General features: G+C 40.6%; 1 protein-coding gene across 2 annotated transcripts in view; it reads right to left on the reverse strand.

Moving 5' to 3' along the window:
* Positions 1-209: 209 nt before the first annotated feature.
* Positions 210-25,627, reverse strand: part of LOC138855344 (uncharacterized) — a 30,087-nt gene continuing 4,669 nt past the window's right edge. The window contains exons 2-3 of one of the 2 annotated variants that reach the window (XM_070104295.1): positions 17,008-17,044; positions 210-700 (exon numbers count right to left, since the gene is read on the reverse strand). In XM_070104295.1, the coding sequence (XP_069960396.1) occupies positions 285-700; positions 17,008-17,044 (453 nt within the window). In that variant the 3' untranslated portion in view covers positions 210-284. Of the gene's footprint in view, positions 701-7,684; positions 7,959-17,007; positions 17,045-25,627 lie in introns of those variants that run through there. The other variant, XR_011394573.1, reaches the window with a different exon arrangement.

The raw sequence follows: 25,627 nt of genomic DNA on the forward strand, positions 1-25,627 counted from the left end.
GTGGGTCACTATGTATCGCATCACTAGTGTTGGGTCACTATGTATCCCATCACTAGTGGTGGGTCACTATGTATCCCATCCCTAGTGGTGGGTCACTATGTATCCCATCACTAGTGGTGGATCACTATGTATCCCATCACTAGTGGTGGGTCACTATGTATCCCATCACTAGTGGTGGGTCACTATGTATCCCCTTACTAGTCGTGGGTCACTATATATCCCATCACTAGTGGTGGGTCACTATGTATCCCATCACTAGTGGTGGGTCACTATGTATCCCATCACTAGTGGTGGGTCACTATGTATCCCATCACTAATGGTGGGTGAAAATTAAGACACATGTGCAACATCTGGATATCTTTATTGTAGACGTTTCGCCATCCAGTGGCTTTATCAATACAGATTCTAGGACATAATAGGAAGACAGTAGAACTATATACAAAAGATGAGGTAATCAGTCCCTCGGCCTTGGAGTTAGTGTTCACAGCATCGTGGTGGAGGAGAGTCTGGAGCAAAGGCAAGAAGACGGGCGTTTTTATAGGCGTCAGTGGAAGGGACGGGCAGCAGACGAGGGCAGTCACTGGTAGGCGGGATTCCCCAGTGGAAGTAGGTCCTTCCCAAAGAGATGGGTTAGTTGCAGCAGCCGTGAAGAAGGTCTTGTAGATGTCCTCTGAACCAAGATTCCATGATGTTGCAGTGTCTGACAAGTTGTGCAAGAAAGGTATAAAATACCGACAACATGTGTCTTAACTTTCATATTGTCGGTATTTTATACCTTTCTTGCACAACTAATGGTGAGTCACTATGTGTCCCGTCACTAGTGGTGGGTCACTATGTATCCCGTCACTAGTGGTGGGTCACTATGTATCCCATCACTAGTGGTGGGTCACTATGTATCCCATCACTAGTGGTGGGTCACTATGTATCCCATCACTAGTGGTGGGTCACTATGTAACCCATCACTAGTGGTGGGTCACTATGTATCCCATCACTAGTGGTGCGTCGTTATGTATCGCATCACTACTAGTGGGTCACTATGTATCCCATCACTAGTGGTGGGTCACTATGTATCCCATCACTAGTGGTGGGTCACTATGTATCCCATCACTAGTGGTGGGTCACTATGTATCCCATCACTAATGGTGGGTCACTATGTATCCCATCACTAGTGGTGGGTCACTATGTATCCCATCACTAGTGGTGGGTCACTATATATCCCATCACTAGTGGTGGGTCACTATGTATCCCATCACTAGTGGTGGGTCACAATGTATCCCATCACTAGTGGTGGGTCACTATGTATCCCATCACTAATGGTTGGTCACTATGTATCCCGTCACTAGTGGTGGGTCACTATGTATCCCCTCACTAGTGGAGGGTCACTATGTATCCCATCACTAGTGGTGGGTCACTATGTATCCCATCACTAGTGGTGGGTCACTATGTATCCCATCACTAGTGGTGGGTCACTATGTATCCCATCACTACTGGTGGGTCACTGTGTATCCCATCACTAGTGGTGGGTCACTATGTATCCCATCACTAGTGGTGGGTCACTATGTATCCCATCACTAGTGGTGGGTCACTATGTATCCCATCACTAGTGGTGGGTCACTATGTATCCCATCACTAGTGGTGGGTCACTATGTATCCCATCACTAGTCGTGGGTCACTATGTATCCCATCACTAGTGGTGGGTCACTATGTATCCCATCACTAGTGGTGGGTCACTATGTATCCCATCACCAGTGGTGGGTTACACTATAGTGGTGGGTCACTATGTATCCCCTCACTAGTGGAGGGTCACTATGTATCCCATCACTAGTGGTGGGTCACTATGTATCCCATCACTAGTGGTGGGTCACTATGTTTCCCATCACTACTGGTGGGTCACTGTGTATCCCATCACTAGTGGTGGGTCACTATGTATCCCATCACTAGTGGTGGGTCACTATGTATCCCATCACTAGTGGTGGGTCACTATGTATCCCTTCACTAGTGGTGGGTCACTATGTATCCCATCACTAGTGGTGGGTCACTATGTATCCCATCACTACTGTTGGGTCACTATGTATCCCATCACAAGTGGTGGGTCACTATATATCCCATCACTACTGGTGGGTCACTATGTTTCCCATCACTACTGGTGGGTCACTATGTATCCCATCACTACTGGTGGGTCACTATGTATCCCATCACTACTGGTGGGTCACTATGTTTCCCATCACTACTGGTGGGTCACTATGTATCCCATCACTACTGGTGGGTCACTATGTATCCCATCACTACTGGTGGGTCACTATGTATCCTACAATATTACTTCTGCTACCATTTTCTTTCAAAAGTATTGCAACATTTATTTATGTTTCAACTTTCATAACTATTAATTCTACCATTTTTACCACCTCATTATTATCTAAACTATTACTGCCACAACTGCTACAACAACTACCACTACAACCACCAGAACTACTACTACCACCACCACAACTACTACTACCACCACCACAACTACTACTACCACCACCACAATTACAACAACTACTCCTACCACCATAACAACTACAACAACTACTACTACCACCACCACAATTACGACTGCTGCTACAACAACTACTACTGCCACCACCACAACTACAATAACTACTACTACCACCACCACAACTACAACAACTACTCCTACCACCATAACAACTACAACAACTACTACTACCACCACCACAATTACGACTGCTGCTACAACAACTACTACTGCCACCACCACAACTACAATAACTACTACTACCACCACCACAACTACAACAACTACTCCTACCACCATAACAACTACAACAACTACTACTACAACCACCACAATTACGACTGCTGCTACAACAACTACTACTACCACCACCACAACTACAACAACTACTACTACCACCACCTCAACTACTACTACTACCACCACCACAACTACAACAACTACTACTACCACCACCAAAACTACAACTACTACTACTGCCACCACCACAACTACAACTACTGCTACTACAACCACCACAACTACAACAACTACTACTACCACCACCTCAACTACTACTACTACCACCACCACAACTACAACAACTACTACTACCACCACCAAAACTACAACTACTACTACTGCCACCACCACAACTACAACTACTGCTACTACCACCACCACAACTACAACAACTTCTACTACCACCACCACAATTACAAAAACTACTACTACCACCACCACAACTACAACAACTACTACTGCCACCACTACAACTACTGCTACTACCACCACCACAACTACAACAACTACTACTATCACCACCACAACTACAACAACTACTACCACCACCACAACTACAACAACTACCACCACCACAACTTCAACAACTACGACTACCACTACCACAACTACAACTGCTGCTACAACAACTACTACTACCACCACCACAAGTACAACTGCTGCTACAACAACTACTATTACCACCACCACAACTACAACAACTACTACTACCACCACCACAACTACAACAACTGCTACTACCACCACCACAACTACAACTACTGCTACTACCACCACCACAACTACAACAACTGCTACTACCACCACCAAAACTACAACTACTACTACCACCACGACAACTACAACAACTACTACTACCACCACCACAACTACAACTGCTGCTACAACAACTACTACTACCACCACCACAACTACAACAACTACTACTACCACCACCTCAACTACTACTACCACCACCACAACTACAACAACTATTGCTACCACCACCACAACTACAACTACTACTACTACCACCACCACAACTAGAACTACTGCTACTACCCCCACCACAACTACAGCAACTACTACTACCACCACCACAACTACAACAACTAGTATTACCACCACCACAACTACAACAACTACTACTATCACCACCACAACTACTACTACCACCACCACAACTACAACAACTTCTACTACCACCACCATAACTACAACAACTACTACTACCACCACCACCACAACTACAACTACTGCTACTACCACCACCACAACTACAACAACTACTACTACCACTACCATAACTACAACAACTACTACTATCACCATCACAACTACAACAACTACTACTACCACCACCACAACTACAACAACTACGACTACCACTACCACAACTACAACTGCTGCTACAACAACTACTACTACCACCAACACAACTACAACTGCTGCTACAACAACTACTACTACCCCCACCACAACTACAACTGCTGCTACAACAATTACTACTACCACCACCACAACTACAGCTGCTGCTACAACAACTACGACTACCACCACCACAACTACAACTGCGGCTACAACAACTACTACTACAACAACCACAACTACAACTGCTGCTACAACAACTACTACTACCACCACCACAACTACAACTGCTGCTACAACAACTACTACTACCACCACCACAACTACAACTGCGGCTACTACAACTACTAGTACCACTCTCTCCCCCCCTACTTCATCATTTCCTCTCTTGTGACCTTCTAGGCTTGTTGGCATATAGTTGTGACCTCTCAGCTATGGCATTTAGGCGTGACCTCTCATCTGTGTCATGTAGCTGTGACCTCACAACTATAGCATGTAGTTGTGACCTCACAACTATGGCATGTAGTTGCGACCTCACAACTATGGCATGTAGTTGTGACCTCTCAATTATGGCATGTAGCTGCTACCTCACAACTATAGCATGTAGCTGTGACCTCACAACTCTCACATGTAGGTTTGGCCTCGCAACTAGGCTTGTAGCTGTGACCTCACAACTATGACATGTAGGCGTGACCTCTTAACTATGGCATGTTACTGTGACCTCACAACTATGGTATGAAGTTGTGACCTCACAACTATGGCATGTAGTTGTGACATCTCAACTATGGCATGTAGCTGTGACCTCACAACTATTGTATGTAGTTGTGACCTCACAACTATAGCATGTAGTTGTGACCTCACAACTATCACATGTAGCTGTGACCTTACAACTATGGCATGTATTTGTAACCTCGGAACTGTGGCATGTAGTTGTGACCTCACAACTATGGCATGTAGCTGTGACCTCACAACTATGACATGTAGTTGTGACCTCACAACTTTGACATATAGGTGTGACCTCACAACTAGGCTTGTAGCTGTGACTTTACAACTATGGCATGTAGTTGTGACCTCACAACTATGGCATGTAGCTGTGACCTCACAACTATGACATTTAGTTGTGACCTCACAACTATGGCATGTAGTTAAGACCTCACAACTATGGCATATATTGTGACCTCACAACTATTGCATGTAGATGTGACCTCACAACTATGGAAAATAATTGTGACCTCACAACTATGGCATGTAGCTGTGACCTCACAACTATGGAATGTAGTTGTGACCTCACAACTACGGCATGTAGTTGTGACCTCATAGCTGTGGCATGTAGTTGTGACCTCACAAGAATGACATGTAAATGTGACCTTTCAGGTACACACCATTGCTCCATCACTGTCTTAACCTGGTCACAACTTTCCTAAGTGAGGTTAATTTGAGACCAAAATTAGTATTACAGACGATGTTTACTACAACTTTTGTAACTTAAATGAATATTCGTGTGAATGTAACTATGAATTACGATATTATTACCTGACTGTACACAATATTTACTTCAGGTCGTTACAAACAATGTAGTGTTTACTTCAGGTCGTTATAAACAATGTTGTGTTTACTTCAGGTCGTTATAAACAATGTTGTGTTTACTTCAGGTCGTTATAAACAATGTTGTGTTTACTTCAGGTCGTTATAAACAATGTTGTGTTTACTTCAGGTCGTTATAAACAATGTAGTGTTTACTTCGGGTCGTTATAAACAATGTAGTGTTTACTTCAGGTCGTTATAAACAATGTTGTGTTTACTTCAGGTCATTACAAACAATGTAGTGTTTACTTCAGGTCGTTATAAACAATGTAGTGTTTACTTCAGGTCGTTATAAACAATGTAGTGTTTACTTCAGGTCATTACAAACAATGTGGTGTTTACTTCAGGTCACTATAAACAATGTAGTGTTTACTTCAGGTCATTATAAACAATGTAGTGTTTACTTCAGGTCATTATAAACAATGTAGTGTTTGCTTCAGGTCATTATAAACAATGTAGTGTTTACTTCAGGTCATTATAAACAATGTAGTGTTTACTTCAGGTCATTATAAACAATGTAGTGTTTACTTCATGTCATTATAAACAATGTTGTGTTTACTTCAGGTCGTTATAAACAATGTAGTGTTTACTTCAGGTCATTACAAACAATGTTGTGTTTACTTCAGGTCATTATAAACAATGTAGTGTTTACTTCAGGTCATTATAAACAATGTAGTGTTTACTTCAGGTCGTTATAAACAATGTAGTGTTTACTTCAGGTCATTATAAACAATGTAGTGTTTACTTCAGGTCATTATAAACAATGTAGTGTTTACTTCAGGTCGTTATAAACAATGTAGTGTTTACTTCAGGTCATTATAAACAATGTAGTGTTTACTTCAGGTCGTTATAAACAATGTAGTGTTTACTTCAGGTCATTATAAACAATGTAGTGTTTACTTCAGGTCATTATAAACAATGTACTGTTTACTTCAGGTCATTATAAACAATGTAGTGTTTACTTCAGGTCGTTATAAACAATGTTGTGTTTACTTCAGGTCGTTATAAACAATGTAGTGTTTACTTCAGGTCATTATAAACAGTGTAGTGTTTACTTCAGGTCATTATAAACAATGTAGTGTTTACTTCAGGTCATTATAAACAATGTTGTGTTTACTTCAGGTCGTTATAAACAATGTAGTGTTTACTTCAGGTCATTATAAACAATGTAGTGTTTACTTCAGGTCGTTATAAACAATGTAGTATTTACTTCAGGTCATTATAAACAATGTAGTGTTTACTTCAGGTCATTATAAACAATGTAGTGTTTACTTCAGGTCATTATAAACAATGTTGTGTTTACTTCAGGTCGTTATAAACAATGTAGTGTTTACTTCAGGTCATTATAAACAATGTAGTGTTTACTTCAGGTCGTTATAAACAATGTAGTGTTTACTTCAGGTCATTATAAACAATGTAGTGTTTACTTCAGGTCGTTATAAACAATGTAGTGTTTACTTCAGGTCATTATAAACAATGTAGTGTTTACTTCAGGTCGTTATAAACAATGTAGTGTTTACTTCAGGTCATTATAAACAATGTAGTGTTTACTTCAGGTCATTATAAACAATGTAGTGTTTACTTCAGGTCATTATAAACAATGTAGTGTTTACTTCAGGTCATTACAAACAATGTAGTGTTTACTTCAGGTCATTATAAACAATGTAGTGTTTGCTTCAGGTCATTACAAACAATGTTGTGTTTACTTCAGGTCATTATAAACAATGTAGTGTTTACTTCAGGTCATTATAAACAATGTAGTGTTTACTTCAGGTCATTACAAACAATGTAGTGTTTACTTCAGGTCATTATAAACAATGTTGTGTTTACTTCAGGTCATTACAAACAATGTTGTGTTTACTTCAGGTCATTACAAACAAATCAAGAGTATTTTTTATTCAAACTCTTTTTATTAGTATTCAATTATTTTATATATTTTTCATTATCACTGACGCGACGGTCTGAAGTTTTGAGACTTTCTGACCACGGGTTCTAACCCCACCTGTGGTATGGTTTGTAAGCTGCTATACAGTTTCTGTTTGCAAGAGCTAAAGACATCCAGAAGACGTGTGTGAACGTGGTAGATAGGAGCGAGTGCAGGCAAATGGTTTTTTATGGTTTGACTTGCTGTTGGAGTGTAACCAAAGTAACATCTATGAAGGGATTTATGGAAATTGAATATGCAGACTTGAGTCCTGGAGGTGAGTGGTAGAGTGACTGCACTCTGCAGGGGTGGAGATATGTCAGAGATTTAGAACAGTGAAGGAGTGAGTGGTAATGGAAGTGCTTCTTCTTTTTCGGGTCACCCTGCCTCGGTGGCACACGGCAGTGTTAAAAAAAATAAACACACACACACAGGGGCTAGGAGCTGAGTCTTGACCCCTGCAACCACAAGTAGGTGAGTACACACACACACACACACACGCACACACACACACACACACACACACCGCCATAACAGGCTGGGTGTCATCACAAATAAGTAGTGTACTTACCCAAAGTGAAGTGTAAATTATAAAAGTAGCAGTATACAAGTGATAAGTGTGGTAAATGAGGACTCAAAAGGGCAACGAGATAAGAATAGCAAAGAAGCCAGCGGCGGAAGGGCGAGGTGCACGAGTCATCGTACAGCAAGCATCGTACAGCGAGCATCGTACATCAGGCATCTGGATGGACGTCCCCTCTGACCAGTAACGTACAAATCACCTGTTTTGTGGTTGGCGGGGAGTCTGAGTGATAGAGCCGGCCCAGCGGTCACTGGTAACTCGATATCTAAACCCTGCTCCAGAGCGATTATCATACACACAACACCTAGCAGTAGTAGGAAGATAAACTTTGTAGGAGTAAGGATTAAGCAGGAGGATTAAGTCGTGGCTAATGGGACTACAGCCCTGACAACAGTTTCGAGAGATAATGGTCTAGGACACAAAGACAGTACAATCTGAGAAGCAAGTACTGGGTACACATGTAGTAAAAGGTAGTACATAACTAGGTGAAAGAATGACTTGTTAACACACGCTAGTATTATAATTATTAGAACTACTTTCAGTGTTAATGGTATCTCATTAGTATTACGGATACACAGAAGTGAATTGTATTTCTGGGACATATAAACAACCGACGTGCTCACACACACACACACGCGTGCACACACATACACACTCGGGGCCAGGAGCTGGGTCTCGACCCCTGAAACCACAACTAGGTGAGTACACACAGCTGATCCTTGGAATTTGACCGCCTCCCCCACAGACCTCTTACCTTTCCCCTCGCTCGCGTTTCTCCCTCTCAATACCCTCTTTCCCTCCTTTCTCCCTCTCTCTCTCTTTCTCTCCCTCTCCCTCTCCCTCTCTTTGTCCCTCTCTCTACCCTTTCTCTCCCCCTCACATTTCTCTCTCTCCCCCTTGGTCTTATCCCTCACCCCCATACTCTCACCTCTCTCTCCCTCTTTCTACCCTTTCTCTCTCCTCTCTCTCCCTCTTTCTACCCTTTCTCTCTCTCCCCCACACCCTCTCCCTCCTCTACACATGTAGTAAAAGGTAGTACATAACTGGGTGAAAGAATGACTTGTTAACACACGCTAGTATTATAATTATTAGAACTACTCTCAGTGTTAGTGGTATCTCATTAGTATTACGGATACACAGAAGTGAATTGTATTTCTGGGACATATAAACAACTGACGTGCTCACACACACACACACACACGCGCACACACATACACACTCGGGGCCAGGAGCTGGGTCTCGACCCCGAAACCACAACTAGGTGAGTACACACAGCTGATCCTTGGAATTTGACTGCCTCCCCCACAGACCTCTTACCTTTTCCCTCCCTCGCGTTTCTCTCTCTCATAGCCTTCTTCCCTCCTTTCTCCCTCTCTCTCTCTTTCTCTCCCTCTCCCTCTCCCTCTCTTTCTCCCTCTCTCTACCCTTTCTCTCCCCCCTCACATTTCTCTCCCTCCCCCTTGGTCTTATCCCTCACCCCCATACTCTCTCCTCTCTCTCCCTCTTTCTACCCTTTCTCTCTCCTCTCTCTTCCTCTTTCTACCCTCTCTCTCTCTCCCCCACACCCTCTCCCTCCTCTAGCCTTCTGTCTGTGGTAATAAAAAGTAAAAAAAAAAAAAAAAAAATGGGTGGCCTTAGAGGACGGAAACCCAGAGATCTGGTGGACGAACCAGGGAGGAAAGACTGGGAGCTAGAGCTCCAAAAAAGGGAGGAAGAGTGGGGAAGGAAGATAGTAGAGCTTGGTAAGAAAATGGAGGAGCGGATAGCTGAAGAGTGCAGGAAGTGGGAAGTACAGGTCTTAGCAGCAGAAGCTAGGATACAGTGCTTAGAAGAGAAACTGCAAAGCCTGAAACAGATTAGAGAGACAAATGACAATTCAGGTGTGACATCAGGAAATTCAAAGTCAGGTGCAGACAAGGGGATGGTAAGCAACAACGGAGGCATGCCGAACATGAAGGCCCTATCAGACCCACGTGGGGCCAGGGAAAAGACGACGAGCACACTAAGATCAAACGACAGGTCCGAAGACAATGAAGGTATGCTATATGCAGAGATTCTAACAGCCAACTGCAGTAGCAAGGGACAGCTGGTCAGGAAAGACAGTCCACTGAGAATAGAAGTTTCAGATATGACAGGGACTGAAGGCAAGAACATGTCAATGGAAGGAAATAAAATGCCTCAGAGGACGCAGATGGAGACTCAGTGGGAGGAGGAAAGGGCGAGGTCAGTTTTTGTGTACGGGCTCCAAGAAGCCAAGGGGGCCAACTTTGAAGAAATAAAACAGGAGGAGAAAAAAATGATTGAAGGCATCATGAAAACAATAGGGGAGGGCAATATGACCCACGTGACAAATTTTCAGAGAATTGGGTGGTTTGCGAGTGGAAGGATACGGCCTGTCAGAGTAACTTTCAAGGAAGAATCAGTTCGAACCAGGATTCTGCAAGAGAAAGCAAGACTGAGGGACAAAGAGGGGTACCAGAGAGTATACCTCGACCGCGACAGAACACAAGAACAAAGGACTACACTGAAAGAGAGGGTACAGAGACGCAAGGAGGAACGAGAAGCAATGAAAATGAGCAGGACCCAGACACAGGAGGAAGGGCAAACACACCCCACAGAATCTCCCACCAAAAGACTCCACCCGCGACATTCCCAACGCAACTGAGCAACCTATACTACAACCCACTCACTGTTCCCTCTGCCACCAATCCCCATATCACAAACCTCACCCCAACAGCTGTCCCTTATGGGCATTCTGACCCCACCCCCATCAACACAAACCCCACCTATACCACAGCCCCATATAGGCCCCCACCAAGGCTCTCGCTCCCCCAACCCCAATATTCTTGCATGACCACAATGATAGAAAAGAAACTAAAGGTTTGGTACACAAACGCGGATGGAATAATGAATAAACATGAGGAGTGGAATGAAAGAATCAGTGAAAAATCCCCAGACATCATAGCAGTCACAGAAACAAAACTCGCTGAGACAATAACAGACACAATCTTCCCAACAGGATATCAGATCCTGAGGAAAGATAGAAGGAGTAGAGGGGGAGGAGGGGTTGCACTGCTCATAAAACACCGATGGGGATTTGAGGAAATGGAAGGCATGGACATGATTGGAGAAAGAGACTACATTGTAGGTACAATTCAGTCCGGAGAACATAAAGTAGTCATTGGAGTGATGTATAACCCACCACAGAACTGCAGGAGGCCAAGAGAGGAGTACGAAGAAAACAACAGGGTGATGGTGGACACACTGGCTAGGTGGCAAGAAGAGCTCACTCGAGCAGAGCAAAGTTACTGGTAATGGGCGATTTCAACCACAGGGAGATCGACTGGGAAAACCTGGAGCCACATGGGGGTCCCGAAACATGGAGAGCCAAGATGATGGATGTGGTACTTGAAAACCTCATGCATCAACATGTCAGGGACACAACCAGAGAGAGAGGGGAGGATGAGCCAGCAAGACTGGATCTTGTGTTCACCCTGAGCAGTTCAGACATTGAGGACATCACTTATGAGAGGCCCCTTGGAGCTAGCGATCATGTGGTTCTGAGTTTTGACTATATAGTAGAGTTACAAGTGGAGAAGGTAACAGGAACTGAAGGGGACAGGCCAAACTATAAAAGGGGGGACTACACAGGTATGAGAAACTTCCTGCAGGAGGTTCAGTGGGACAGAGAAATGGTAGGAAAATCAGTAAACGAGATGATGGAATATGTGGCAACAAAGTGCAAGGAGGCAGAGGAAAGTTTTGTTCCCAAGGGAAACGGAAATAATAGGAAGACCAAAACGAGTCCTTGGTTTACCCGAAGGTGTAGGGAGGCAAAAACTAAGTGCAACAGAGAATGGAAAAGGTACAGGAGGCATAGGACCCAGGAAAACAAGGAGATTAGTAGAAGAGCCAGAAACGAGTATGCACAGATAAGGAGGGAGGCCCAGCGACAGTATGAAAACGACATAGCATCGAAAGTCAAATCTGACCCGAAACTGCTGTATAGCCACATTAGGAGGAAGACAACAGTCAAGGACCAGGTGATAAGGCTGAGGAAAGAAGGTGGAGAACTCACAAGAAACGATCAAGAGGTATGTGAGGAGCTCAACACGAGATTTAAGGAAGTATTTACAGTAGAGACAGGAAGGACTCTGGGGGGACAGACCAGATGGGGACATCAGCAAGGAATACACCAACAAGTGTTGGACGACATACATACAGATGAGGAGGAGGTGAAGAAACTGCTAAGGGACATCGATACCTCAAAGGCAATGGGACCAGACAACATCCCCCCGTGGGTCCTTAGAGAGGGAGCAGATATGTTGGGCGTGCCACTTACCACAATCTTCAACACATCCCTGGAAACTGGGCAACTACCTGAGGTATGGAAGACGGCAAATGTAGTTCCCATTTTTAAAAAAGGAGACAGAAAAGAGGCACAAAACTATAGACCTGTGTCATTGACGTGTATAGTATGCAAAATTATGGAGAAGATTATCAGGAGGAGAGTGGTGGAGCACCTGGAACGGAACAGGAGTATAAATGCCAACCAGCACGGATTCACGGAAGGCAAATCCTGTGTCACAAACCTTTTGGAGTTTTATGATAAAATAACAGAAGTAAGACAAGAGAGAGAGGGGTGGGTTGATTGCATCTTCTTGGACTGCAAGAAGGCCTTTGACACAGTTCCTCACAAGAGATTAGTGCAGAAGCTAGAGCATCAGGCGCATATAACAGGAAGGGCACTGCAATGGATCAGAGAATACCTGACAGGGAGGCAACAACGAGTCATGGTACGTAATGATGTATCACAGTGGGCACCTGTGACGAGCGGGGTCCCACAGGGGTCGGTCCTAGGACCAGTGCTATTTTTGGTATATGTGAACGACATGACGGAAGGGTTAGACTCAGAAGTGTCCCTGTTTGCAGATGATGTGAAGTTAATGAGGAGAATTAAATCTGATGAGGACCAGGCAGGACTTCAAAGAGACCTGGACAGACTGGACACCTGGTCCAGCAAATGGCTTCTCGAATTTAATCCTGCCAAATGCAAAGTCATGAAGATGGGGGAGGGGCACAGAAGACCACAGACAGAGTATAGGCTAGGTGGCCAAAGACTGCAAACCTCACTCAAGGAGAAAGATCTTGGGGTGAGTATAACACCGAGCATGTCTCCGGAAGCACACATCAATCAGATAACTGCTGCAGCATATGGGCGCCTGGCAAACCTGAGAGCAGCATTCCGATACCTTAGTAAGGAATCATTCAAGATACTGTACACCGTGTATGTCAGGCCCATACTGGAGTATGCAGCACCTGTTTGGAACCCGCACTTGATAAAGCACGTCAAGAAACTAGAGAAAGTACAAAGGTTTGCGACAAGGTTAGTTCCAGAGCTAAGGGGAATGTCCTATGAGGAAAGATTAAGGGAAATCGGCCTGACCACACTGGAGGACAGGAGGGTCAGGGGAGACATGATAACGACATATAAAATACTGCGTGGAATAGACAAGGTGGACAAAGACAGGATGTTCCAGGGAGGGGACACAGAAACAAGAGGCCACAATTGGAAGTTGAAGACACAAATGAGTCAGAGAGATAGTAGGAAGTATTTCTTCAGTCATAGAGTTGTAAGGCAGTGGAATAGCCTAGAAAATGACGTAGTGGAGGCAGGAACCATACACAGTTTTAAGACGAGGTTTGATAAAGCTCATGGAGCGGGGAGAGAGAGGGCCTAGTAACAACCGGTGAAGAGGCGGGGCCAGGAGCTAGGACTCGACCCCTGCAACCACAAATAGGTGAGTACAAATAGGTGAGTACACACACACAAACACACACACACACACACACACACACACACACACACATATATATATGTATATATATATATATATATATATATATATATATATATATATATATATATATATATATATATATATATATATATATATATAAAAAAAACCCACAAAACAAATGGTACTGAAACATTAGATCCTGCATTACATCCTGCGACACATCCTCCCTCCTCAAGAGACAGAATAGCGTTCACATTGCCCTAACCACTTAACCACCAATCCTTCAAAGATCACGCACCCAGCAGAGCTAGGTGTTGTTCATGATCTGAGGACACTCGTGGTAGTGGTTAGTTCAAGGCTAATTTCAACCTCCTCCCGTTTAAATACCAGCCTCCACTAGCAAGTTTATATAGTAATGAAACCTCCAAACAGTGGGATCGGAGACCCTAGGATCATGGGGGGAGAGTGAAACATGTTTCCTGAACGAACTGGGCTCCAGACTCATTAACACCACTAGGTACCCATGTGCAGCCACATTCATGTGTGTGTGAGTGTGTGTGTGTGTGTGTGTCTGATGCAAAATTTGAATTTAATTATAAGTTTTACACTCAGAAGTTTGGTATGGCAATGGGAAATCCTCTTTTACCTGTTCTTAGTAATATATAAATGGATTTTTTTTAAAAAAGATTGCTTAACACAATCCTCCCAAATAGAGCTAAATGGTTCAGATATGTTGATGATATTTTGTGTCTTATGCCCAAGAATGTAGATATACACAATTTCCTTGTTAAATTAAATAACTTAGCCCATTCTATAAACTCTACTGTTGAGTTTGAGGAAAATAACTCATTGCCTTTTCTAGATGTTTTAATTATTAAGGGTAATAATGAACTCAAATTTAAAATTTACAGAAAACCTACAAATAACTGTTCCTATGTCCACTATTATTCTTCACATCTAGATAGAATGAAACTGTCTGTTTTTTCATCAATGTTTTTGAGAGCTTTACGCATTTGTAGTCCATAGTTCATAGATGAGGAAATATCCAAAATTTATGAAATAGCCATTGATCTGAAATACCCAAGAAACGTAATTGATAAATCTTTTAAAATTGCTAGAAATACTTTTTACAATCCAAAAAGGGACAACCAGCCTTATTCAACTAAAAATATGTTGGTTCTCCCTTACCATGAAAACTTGGTTGATATGCCTTCTCTTCTTAAGACTTTTACTATCAAAGTTGTATTTAAAAATCTTGATACAGTAAAAAAAGCTTTTAATAAAGAATTTCCCCCAAAATGCTGAGGGATTTGTCTATAAGATTCCTTGTAAAATTTGCGATAAAGTTTATTACGGTCAAACTGGTAAAAGTCTCGAACTAACATTTAAACAACATAAATATAGCATTAGAACTGGACAAGATTCTAATGTTCTATTTATTCATGTGAGAGATTTTAGCCAAGCAATTGATTTTCAAAAAGTTTAGAAAGTTGTATCAAGTCCATGGTCGACAGGAATATAATTGAATCTTGATAAATTAGACACATGTGCAACTCTTGGGTATCTCCTGTTCTTCAAGTTTCTCCTACGTATGGACTGATGATGCCACTGTGTGACGAAACTTTTTTTTTTTCCTCAGTAAAGACACCCAAGAGTTGCACATGTGTCTAATTTATCAACATGTCGGTTCTCTGAACCATTCATCTATAATTGAATCTTGTTTCATAAAAAGCAGTTTTGAAAATAATATGAATATTTCCTTGGGTATATATAAATTAGATCCATATATAATTAATAGAATTTGGGAAGAATTTAATAATAGATTGGACAAACAATAACTCTTAATTCTTGGGTAGAATATTTTGTTTGTGGGTTGCCGTGAAGCACCTGTCTAGTTGGGCCAGCTGGCCTGCTGCAGTGTCCTCTTTCTTATGAGTCGCGTGTCGTCGTGCGTCAGGTGTTGCTTTGTTGCGGGATGTGATGGTGAGGTATGGTCTAGAGCCTTTATAGGCCTTCCTTTGATGTATAACTTTCATTGTTCCTTGATAATGTGAGTAGTCACAAAAGCGCTTGGAATTTTGCTATTCTTTCACAGTGGTTGTTTTGTATATATATATATATATATATATATATATATATATATATATATATATATATATATATATATATATATATATATATATATATATATATATATATATATATATATATATATATATATATATATATATATATATATATATATATATATATATATATATATATATATATATATATATATATATATATATATATATGTGTGTGAAACAACCACTCTGAAAGAATAGAGAAATTCCAAAAGAGACTTGGGCAGAACTTGTTCGTTTAAACAATTTTTTAAGAAATTAAGTCGAATTTTTAACTTGTGGGACTTGATCAGTGCAGAAGAAAACTGTGAAACAAAAGATATATGATTAGGAAAGTTTATCGAGAACATTCTGAAGAGTCGTGTGGTATCCATTAATGCAATAAGATCACAGTAAACAGGTGATTTCAGAATGTTCTCGATAAACTTTCCTAATCATATATCTTTTGTTTCACAGTTTTCTTCTGCACTGATCAAGTCCCACAAGTTAAAAATTCGACTTAATTTCTTAAAAAATTGTTTAAACGAACAAGTTCTGCCCAAGTCTCTTTAGGAATTTCCCTATTCTTTCAGAGTGGTTGTTTTCCATATATATATATATATATATATATATATATATATATATATATATATATATATATATATATATATATATATATATATATATATATATATATATATATATATATATATATATATATATATATATATATATAAATATTTATTTATTTATTTATTTAATTATATAATAAATTTGGAAATATGTGACGGCACAAAAACTGATGATTACATTATCACAGTTGGTATACACACATTTTTGGAAGTAAAACTGGTACTCACCTGCTGTAGCAGAGAAATCATCAGCTTCTTTTTCTTTCTGTAAAATATAAGGATAATTAATTGTAAGCGATCTGACACTTTCTCGCAGAAATTCAGAAACACAGATAAGAATGTTTATGATTTCAGGAAGTTTATATAACATTCTGATGTTTACGTTGGAAGACGCTACCAAGACTCACACTCTCCCTTATATAATGACAGACGCAGTATATGTTTTTTGTCGGTAATCCGAGACGGATGGTCGCATATATAAGTAATTAAAGGCTTTAGATGTTGACAGTAATTTTGAAACTGAGATGAGAAATTTGAGTCTCACCGAAAAGTACAGAGTTGGACACTAAGAAATGTTTGAATTAATCTAAAGCAGCAATATTATTGGCAGGTTTTTGTAAATTAATATATTTTTAAATATCATCACATATATAAATTAGTGGAGACAAAACTCTGAGATTATGTCTTTATTTATTGATATTTTTTTCAGGTTTTTTGATGGTAAGTTATAATTGTAATCAAGTAAAGAACGAATGTTCTGTCAGGAGTTAGTTGTCCTTAACCTTTATAAATGTTCTGACAGGAGTTAGTTGTCCTTAACCTTTATAAATGTTCTGTCAGGAGTGAGTTGTCCTTAACCTTTATAAATGTTCTGTCAGGAGTGAGTTGTCCTTAACCTTTATAAATGTTCTGTCAGGAGTGAATTGTCCTTAACCTTCATGAATGTTCTATCAGGAGTTAGTTGTTCTTAACCTTCATGAATGTTCAGTCAGGAGTTAGTTGTTCTTAACCTTCATGAATGTTCAGTCAGGAGTTAGTTGTTCTTAGCTTCAATAAATGTTCTGTCAGGAGTTAGTTGTTCTTAACCTTCATGAATGTTCTATCAGGAGTTAGTTGTTCTTAACCTTCATGAATGTTCTGTCAGGAGTTAATTGTTCTTAACCTTTATAAATGTTCTGTCAGGAGTTAGTTGTTCTTAACCTTCATAAATGTTCTGTCAGGAGTTAATTGTTCTTAACCTTTATAAATGTTCTGTCAGGAGTTAGTTGTTCTTAACCTTCATGAATGTTCTGTCAGGAGTTAATTGTTCTTAACCTTTATAAATGTTCTGTCAGGAGTTAGTTGTTCTTAACCTTCATAAATGTTCTGTCAGGAGTTAATTGTTCTTAACCTTTATAAAAGTTCTGTCAGCAGGTAGTTGTCCTTAACCTTCATAAATGTCCTGTCAGGAGTTAGTTGTTCTTAACTTTCATAAATGTTCTCTCAGGAGTTAGTTGTTCTTAACTTTCGTAAATGTTCTCTCAGGAGTGAATTGCCCTTAACCTTTATAAATGTTCTGTAAGGAGTTAGTTGTTCTTATCCTTCATAAATGTTCTGCCAGGAGTTAGTTGTTCTTAATCTTTATAAATGTTCTGTCAGGAGTTAGTTGTTCTTAATCTTTATAAATGTTCTGTCAGGAGTTAGTTGTTCTTAACCTTAATAAATGTTCTGTCAGGAGTTAGTTGTTCTTAGCTTCCATAAATGTTCTGTCAGAAGTTAGTTGTTCTTAGCTTCCATAAATGTTCTGTCAGGAGTTAGTTGTTCTCAACCTTCATAAATGTTCTGTCAGGAGTTAGTTGTTCTTAATCTTCATAAATGTTCTGTCAGGAGTTAGTTGTTCTTAACCTTCATAAATGTTCTGTCAGGAGTTAGTTAACCTTCATAAATGTCTCACGCGATCACAAGAAAGGAGAAATTGCATGACAAAGAAACATAAATTACAGGTATTTCCATTGAGGAATGAGTTTTGTGTTGCTAGTATCAGTGATAGCACTGAGGAATGAGTTTTGTGTTGCTAGTATCAGTGATAGCATTGAGGAATGAGTTTTGTGTTGCTAGTGTCAGTGATAGCACTGAGGAATGAGTTTTGTGTTGCTAGTATCAGTGATAGCACTGAGGAATGAGTTTTGTGTTGCTAGTATCAGTGATAGCATTGTGGAATGACTTTTGTGTTGCTAGTGTCAGTGATAGCATTGAGGAATGACTTTTGTGTTGCTAGTATCAGTGATAGCATTGAGGAATGACTTTTGTGTTGCTAGTATCAGTAATAGCATTGAGGAATGAGTTTTGTGTTGCTAGTATCAGTGATAGCATTGTGGAATGAGTTTTGTGTTGCTAGTGTCAGTGATAGCATTGAGGAATGACTTTTGTGTTGCTAGTATCAGTGATAGCATTGAGAAATGAGTTTTGTGTTGCTAGTATCAGTGATAGCATTGAGGAATGACTTTTGTGTTGCTAGTATCAGTGATAGCATTGAGGAATGAGTTTTGTGTTGCTAGTATCAGTGATAGCACTGAGGAATGAGTTTTGTGTTGAGTGAAGTATGGAGAGAGGTAGGAGGGACGAAAAAAAAGAGAAGAAAGGGGTGCAAAAGATAAGGTAGTAGCCAAAGACAGCAGAAAGAAAGTAGTAATAGTGGAATCAGTCATAGGCAATGAGAAAGGAGCACTGCAGGAGAGGTAAGAGTCTACAAAGGATAAGACCAAAAGCACAGGGGGTAGAAAAAAGTGAAGAAACACCCAAGGCAGAAGAAAGGAAGCCCTTAAAAAGGAAAGAAGAAAGGAAAGGAGAAAAGGTAGAAAGAGGTGAAAAGAAAAATCAGGTTAAGTCACGTGTGTTCTGAAGTTTGGAGCATATTACAGCATAATGGGAAAGGAAGGCATCTACAGAGACATAGCCACGACTAAGGTTAATACAAGGAAAGCTGTGTATAGGAAAAGATTGAACCAGACGGCGATTTTGAAAGTTAGAAGTAGGGTAGACAGTTTTAGTAGATTACCAGTCAATAAGATGACTCTGATCTCTAACTTGACAGAAAAGAGCATTGTTAGTGTCAACATGACTCACGAAATCGTAATGACCACAAGTGGTGCCTATGCTAACCTTCCTATGGTGTAGAAATATACCTAGTTGGACGAATCTTATTGTGGCTAGCTGGTCCAGTGGCTAACGCGACTGTCTGGAGTTTTGAGACTCTCTGACCGCGGGTTCAATCCCGCCCGTGGTATGGTTTGTTAGTGTCGGCAAGCGTGCTAAAAATATCCAGCCAAAACAGGACTCACAGCAATGGTTTCAAGTTGGAAAAATTCAGATTCAGGAAGGATATAGGAAAGCACTGGTTTGGTAATAGAGTTGTGGATGATTGAAACAAACTCCTGAGTACAGTTATTGAGGCTAAAACGTTGTGTAGTTTTATAAATAGATATAGTGTCTGATATGTGGAAGATGGCTAATGTAATTCCTATTTTTAAATCAAGGGATAAGCAGTTACCGTCAAATTACCACCCAAGAAGCCGGACCTCAATTGTAGGCAAATTACTAGTCAATTATAGCTGAGATTATAAGAAGCCATCTGGATGAGCATAATCTGACTAATGATACTCAGCATGGATTCACAAGAGGCCGGTCTTGTCTAACAAATTTATTAACTTTCTTCAGTAAAGCTTTTGAGGCTGTTGATCACGATAAAGAATTTGATATTATTTACTTAGATTTTAGTAAGGCATTTGATAGAGTTCCGCACCAAAGACTGTTGAAGAAAGTAGCAGCATTCAGGGAAAAGTGCTCTCATGGATCGAGTCATGGCTCACTGACAGGAAGCAGAGAGTGTCCATAAATGGGGTTAAATACGAGTGGGGATCTGTAACAAGTGGCGTTCCACAAGGATCAGTCTTGGGCCCGTTGTTGTTTATAATATATATCAATGATCTTGATGAGGGAATTACTAGTGAAATGAACAAATTCGCCGATGACACAAAGATAGGTAGGATAATTGATTCAAACGTAGCCATCAGGGAACTTCAGGAGGATTTAGACAAACTCAATACCTGATCAGCAAAGTGGCAGATGCAGTTCAATGTAGATAAATGCAAGGTTCTGAAGCTCGGGAGTGTCCACAACCCTAGCACTTATAAGTTAAATAATGTAGAACTTAGCCATACAGATTGCGAAAAGGACTTGGGGGTTATGGTGAGCAGCAACCTTAAACCAAGACAGCAATGCCTAAGCGTACGTAATAAGGCAAACAGATTACTGGGATTTATATCAAGAAGTGTAAGCAACAGAAGTCCAGAGGTCATACTGCAGATTTATACATCATTAGTAAGGCCTCACCTAGATTATGCAGCTCAGTTCTGGTCTCCATATTACAGAATGGACATAAATTCGTTAGAAAACATTCAGCGTAGAATGACTAAATTAATACATAGCATTAGAAATCTTCCTTATGAAGAAAGATTGAAGACTCTTAAGTTACATTCACTTGTTAGACGAAGAATGAGGGGAGACATGATCGAAATGGAAGATGGGTATTAATAAAGGGGATATTAATAAGGTGAAATTAAGACACATGTGCAACATCTGGGTATCTTCATTGCAGACGTTTCGCCATCCAGTGGCTTTATCAATACAAATTCCAGGACATAACAGTAGAACTATGTACAGAAGATGAGGTAATCAGTCCCTCAACCTTGGAGTTGGTGCGAAGAGCACCACAGCCGTGGAGATTCTTGTACAACTTCATTTCATCATGTCACGATATTCACCCTGTCAGACACTGCAACACAATGGCATCTTGGTACAAAAAACACCTTGGACAATTTTTCCAATTGAGAATTGTTCGATCTGAGAGGGACGTGACCTCTCAGTGGCTGCATTCTCACTACTACCACTCTGCACCTCTCCTTTCGACAGTATTAAGTCTCCGCACTGTCGCTTGATCTTCAGATAGTTCCTGACTATGGAACTGAACTTCTCCAGGCTGAGGGACTGACAGCCTCAAACCTACAACTTTAAGGGTGATGGACTGATTACATCTTCTTCACATCTCTACTGTTCCTGCCTATTTTCTGTATTCGACTGAAGAAGCCTACTGTGCAGGCGAAACGTTTCGGAATAAAGTTGCCTAACTGTTCCCTATGTGTCTTACCTACCAACCTGTCGGTATTGTATACCAACTTGTCAGACACTTCAACATCATGGAATCTTGATTCTGAGGACATGTACATAACCTTCACGACTACTACTACTACAACTACCCCATCTCTTTGGGTAGGAACTACTTCCACTGGGGAATCCCGCCTACCAGTGACTATGCCCTCGTCTGCTACCCGTCCCATTTCCACCTGACGTTAGTATATAAGCATCAGGCGCCTTGCTTCTGCTTCAGAATCTCCACGGCTACGGTGCTCTTCGCACCTACTCCAAGGTTGAGGGACTGGTTACCTCATCTTCTGTACATAGTTCTACTGTCTTCAAGTTATGTCCTGGAATTTGTATTGATAAAGCCACTGGATGGCGAAACGTCTGCAATGAAGATACCCAGATGTTGCACATGTGTCTTAATTTCATCTTATGTTCTTATGTAAGTCTAACAGTGCTTTAGTGTTTCCTGAGTCCGTCAGAAAGAGAACGACCAGTTTCTCCAAGGTACTGAAGAGGTCAGGAGGAACGTGAAATAGAGTAGACACCAAGAGCATCTATAGAGGGAGGAGAGGTACGAACAAGGGTGTTAGTCTGGCGAGAAGTAAATTTTATGTCTGAGGAAGGGAGAAAGTTGTTGAGATTGTAAAGACTCGGAATATAGGGAAGGCAGAGGGCAGGAGATTTCCCAAGAGTAGATAGTTTGGAAGAGAGGAAAGTCCATTTAGCATTTGAGAAGGCAGAGTTTATGAAATGGGAAGGTAGCCAAGGAGAGAGAATGAATTACGAAGAGTGGAAATTTCTGACTCAAGGAACTGGAGGTCACAAATGAGATGAGCACGGAGAAAGAGAGAAATAAGAACACTTTCTCTTGATAGAAAAAATTAGTGAATGTACATGGTGCTGTGCATAGGCTTGCCATACACGGAAAAAGCAAAACCTATATCAGAGCTGTGAACGTGTGCATCAAGGAAACAAAGTAAAGAATTAGATTCCCATTCAGCTTTAAACTTGATAGAGGGAGCTATATTATTAAGGGCACTGAGAAATGGTTGGAAGAGAGTAGAGTCATGAGGCCAAAGAGCAAAGATGTCATCTACATAGCGGAGCCAGAGTGAAGGTCGCACATTAATAGTAGGAAAATGCACAGTCTCGATGTATTCCATATAAAGGTTAGCAAGAACAGGGGATAGAGGAGAGTCCAAAATGACACCGAAGGTTTGAGAATAATATTTACCCTGGAATGAAAAGGAATTTGAGTCCACACAAAGATGAATATGATAAAGAAGACATCAGTAGGTATGGGGAGATAAAGTAATCTTTCATTGACCTTCTTTCTCAGAAAACTAAGAACATCATAAAGAGGGACATTGGTAAAGAGGGACTCAACGTCAAGACTGAGCATCTTACAGGTCGGGAGAGAGCGAAACGTTCAAAGAAGTCTTGAGAGTGACGAAGGTGAGCAGGAGGAAAAGTGCCAAGAAAAGGAGTAAGGGTTTTGGTCAAATCAGCCAAAGAGACAAATAACAAGAAAACATTGAACGAGGTCAAAGTCAGGAGGAAAGAGGTCGGAGAGAGTACTTACTTTCTTGTTGAAAGTTCTCTTGATGCGATCAAGAGATTTGGAAAAGAGAGGAGTGTCGGTACGTGAGTCAGACAGCAAGACACCAGCTTTACGGAGGTAATCCTCGCGATCAAGGATGACTACCGAATTACCTTTATCAGAAGAAAGGCTGACAATGTTAGTATTAGAGATAATAGAAGAAAGCTGACAGCAGCGAGGAAGGTGGTAATTCTTAGACAACAGGATATCAAGAGCAGGAAGGAGAGCGCCACTAAAAGTGGACAACTCAGGAAGATAATGAGAGAGTAAAGTGGCAAAGGAAGTGATGTTGGGAGAGTGACACAAGACAGATTAGTAACACAGTTAATAAGGGAGAATTTTGACCAAGGGCTATCTGAGGTAGGTTGTTGAAGTTTATTTTGAAGTTTAGAAGAATGAATTTATGAATTAAGGTGAGCAGTGTCAAAAACAATGGTAGAGAGAAGGTTACAGAGATCTTGTAGAAGAGGAGAAAAGACAGCGTTGACGTTGACGGAGAGTAAAGAAGGTAACTTTAACCTCTCTACTTCACACTACCACTTCCACAACCTGCATTACCTCTACCACTACTTTTTCCACTAACACTTCCACTACCTACCTTACCTCTACCACTAACACTTCCACTACCTGCCTTACCTCTAATACTACCCCTACTACCTCTCTTACCCTGTCACTGCCAGCTTAACTATGTATACTGGCTCCTTCTCTCCTTCCTGTAAGTGTGACTTTCTAAATGGTCCAAGCCGGACCGAAAAGTCATCGTAAGCTCCTCTTATGTGCGGCTTATTTTGTATTGTTCCAGCCACGGTATTGTGCCTTTATGTTCTATATCACAAGTTTTATACACGGATGGATCAAAGCAGGAGTCTACTGGCAGGGCTGCATCTGCTCTTGTTGTCACTTCCTAGTTAAGAACGACAGTAACTTTGCTGAGTAATACATAAGAATTAACAACTGGGCGTCTATTCTGTAGTCTAAATTGTTTACTATCCTAATGGTGCTCAAGCTAAGTTATAATACTGAGCTTGACTCTGTGATTATTACTGATTGTATGACATCACTTAAGGCTCTTGACTCACATAATGACTAACAACATGATCATTGGAGGAGACGGGTAAAGATACTCAGAAATGTGAGAAAAAGAAATTATCGTACAATTGTTAGAGATTCATTCACACATTGGATTATTCCTTCACGATAAAGTTGCCACCTTAGCTATGACAAATATCCTGAGGGAAAACATAGAAATTAACTTTGATGTATCAGTGTCCAGCATTAGCAATAATATTAGGAGAGAATTAATTATTAAAATTGAATGTTATAGAGATAAAATTAGAATCTTGACCTGATCTATAATCTGCTTTGATAACTTGAAAGTAGGTAAGTACGTTTACAGAACAACTTGCAATGTAAACAGACTGATGTTGTAGTGGCCAGGCTTAGAGTGACTTACAAGTACTTCTGGCAGTCTGGAAGACACACACATGATGATCAAACCAAATGCAAAGTATGTGATCACCTCTAATTTTTCACTTATTGACAAATAACTTGTGATATGCAAGATATCTTATTAATGTAAATAAAATATCACACATATTAAGCAAATTTTATAATTTGTTTGTAACAGATAAGTGAACTAAAGATATAAATCCAGATGTAATCCTAGGGCCTAGTTCCTAAGCCTTTAGTGTATCCCTATACTCTTGAGCTACCGTCTAGGTATACTCCAGATATAGATATGGGGTGCACAACACACCCATGTTACAAGAGGTTCAGTATACCTGACACACTCCCATGTTACCAGAGGTTCAATATACCTGATACACACCCATGTTACAAGAGGTTCAATATACCTGACACACACCCATGTTACCAAAGGTTCAATATTTCTGACACTCACCCATGTTACCAGAGGTTCAATATACCTGACACACACCCATGTTACCAAAGGTTCAATATTTCTGACACTCACCCATGTTACCAGAGGTTCAATATACCTGACACACTCCCATGTTACCAGAGGTTCAATATACCTGACACACACCCATGTTACCAGAGGTTCAATAT

The sequence above is a fragment of the Cherax quadricarinatus genome, chromosome 91, assembly GCF_038502225.1.
Source record: "Cherax quadricarinatus isolate ZL_2023a chromosome 91, ASM3850222v1, whole genome shotgun sequence".
Taxonomy (NCBI): Eukaryota; Metazoa; Arthropoda; class Malacostraca; order Decapoda; family Parastacidae; genus Cherax; species Cherax quadricarinatus.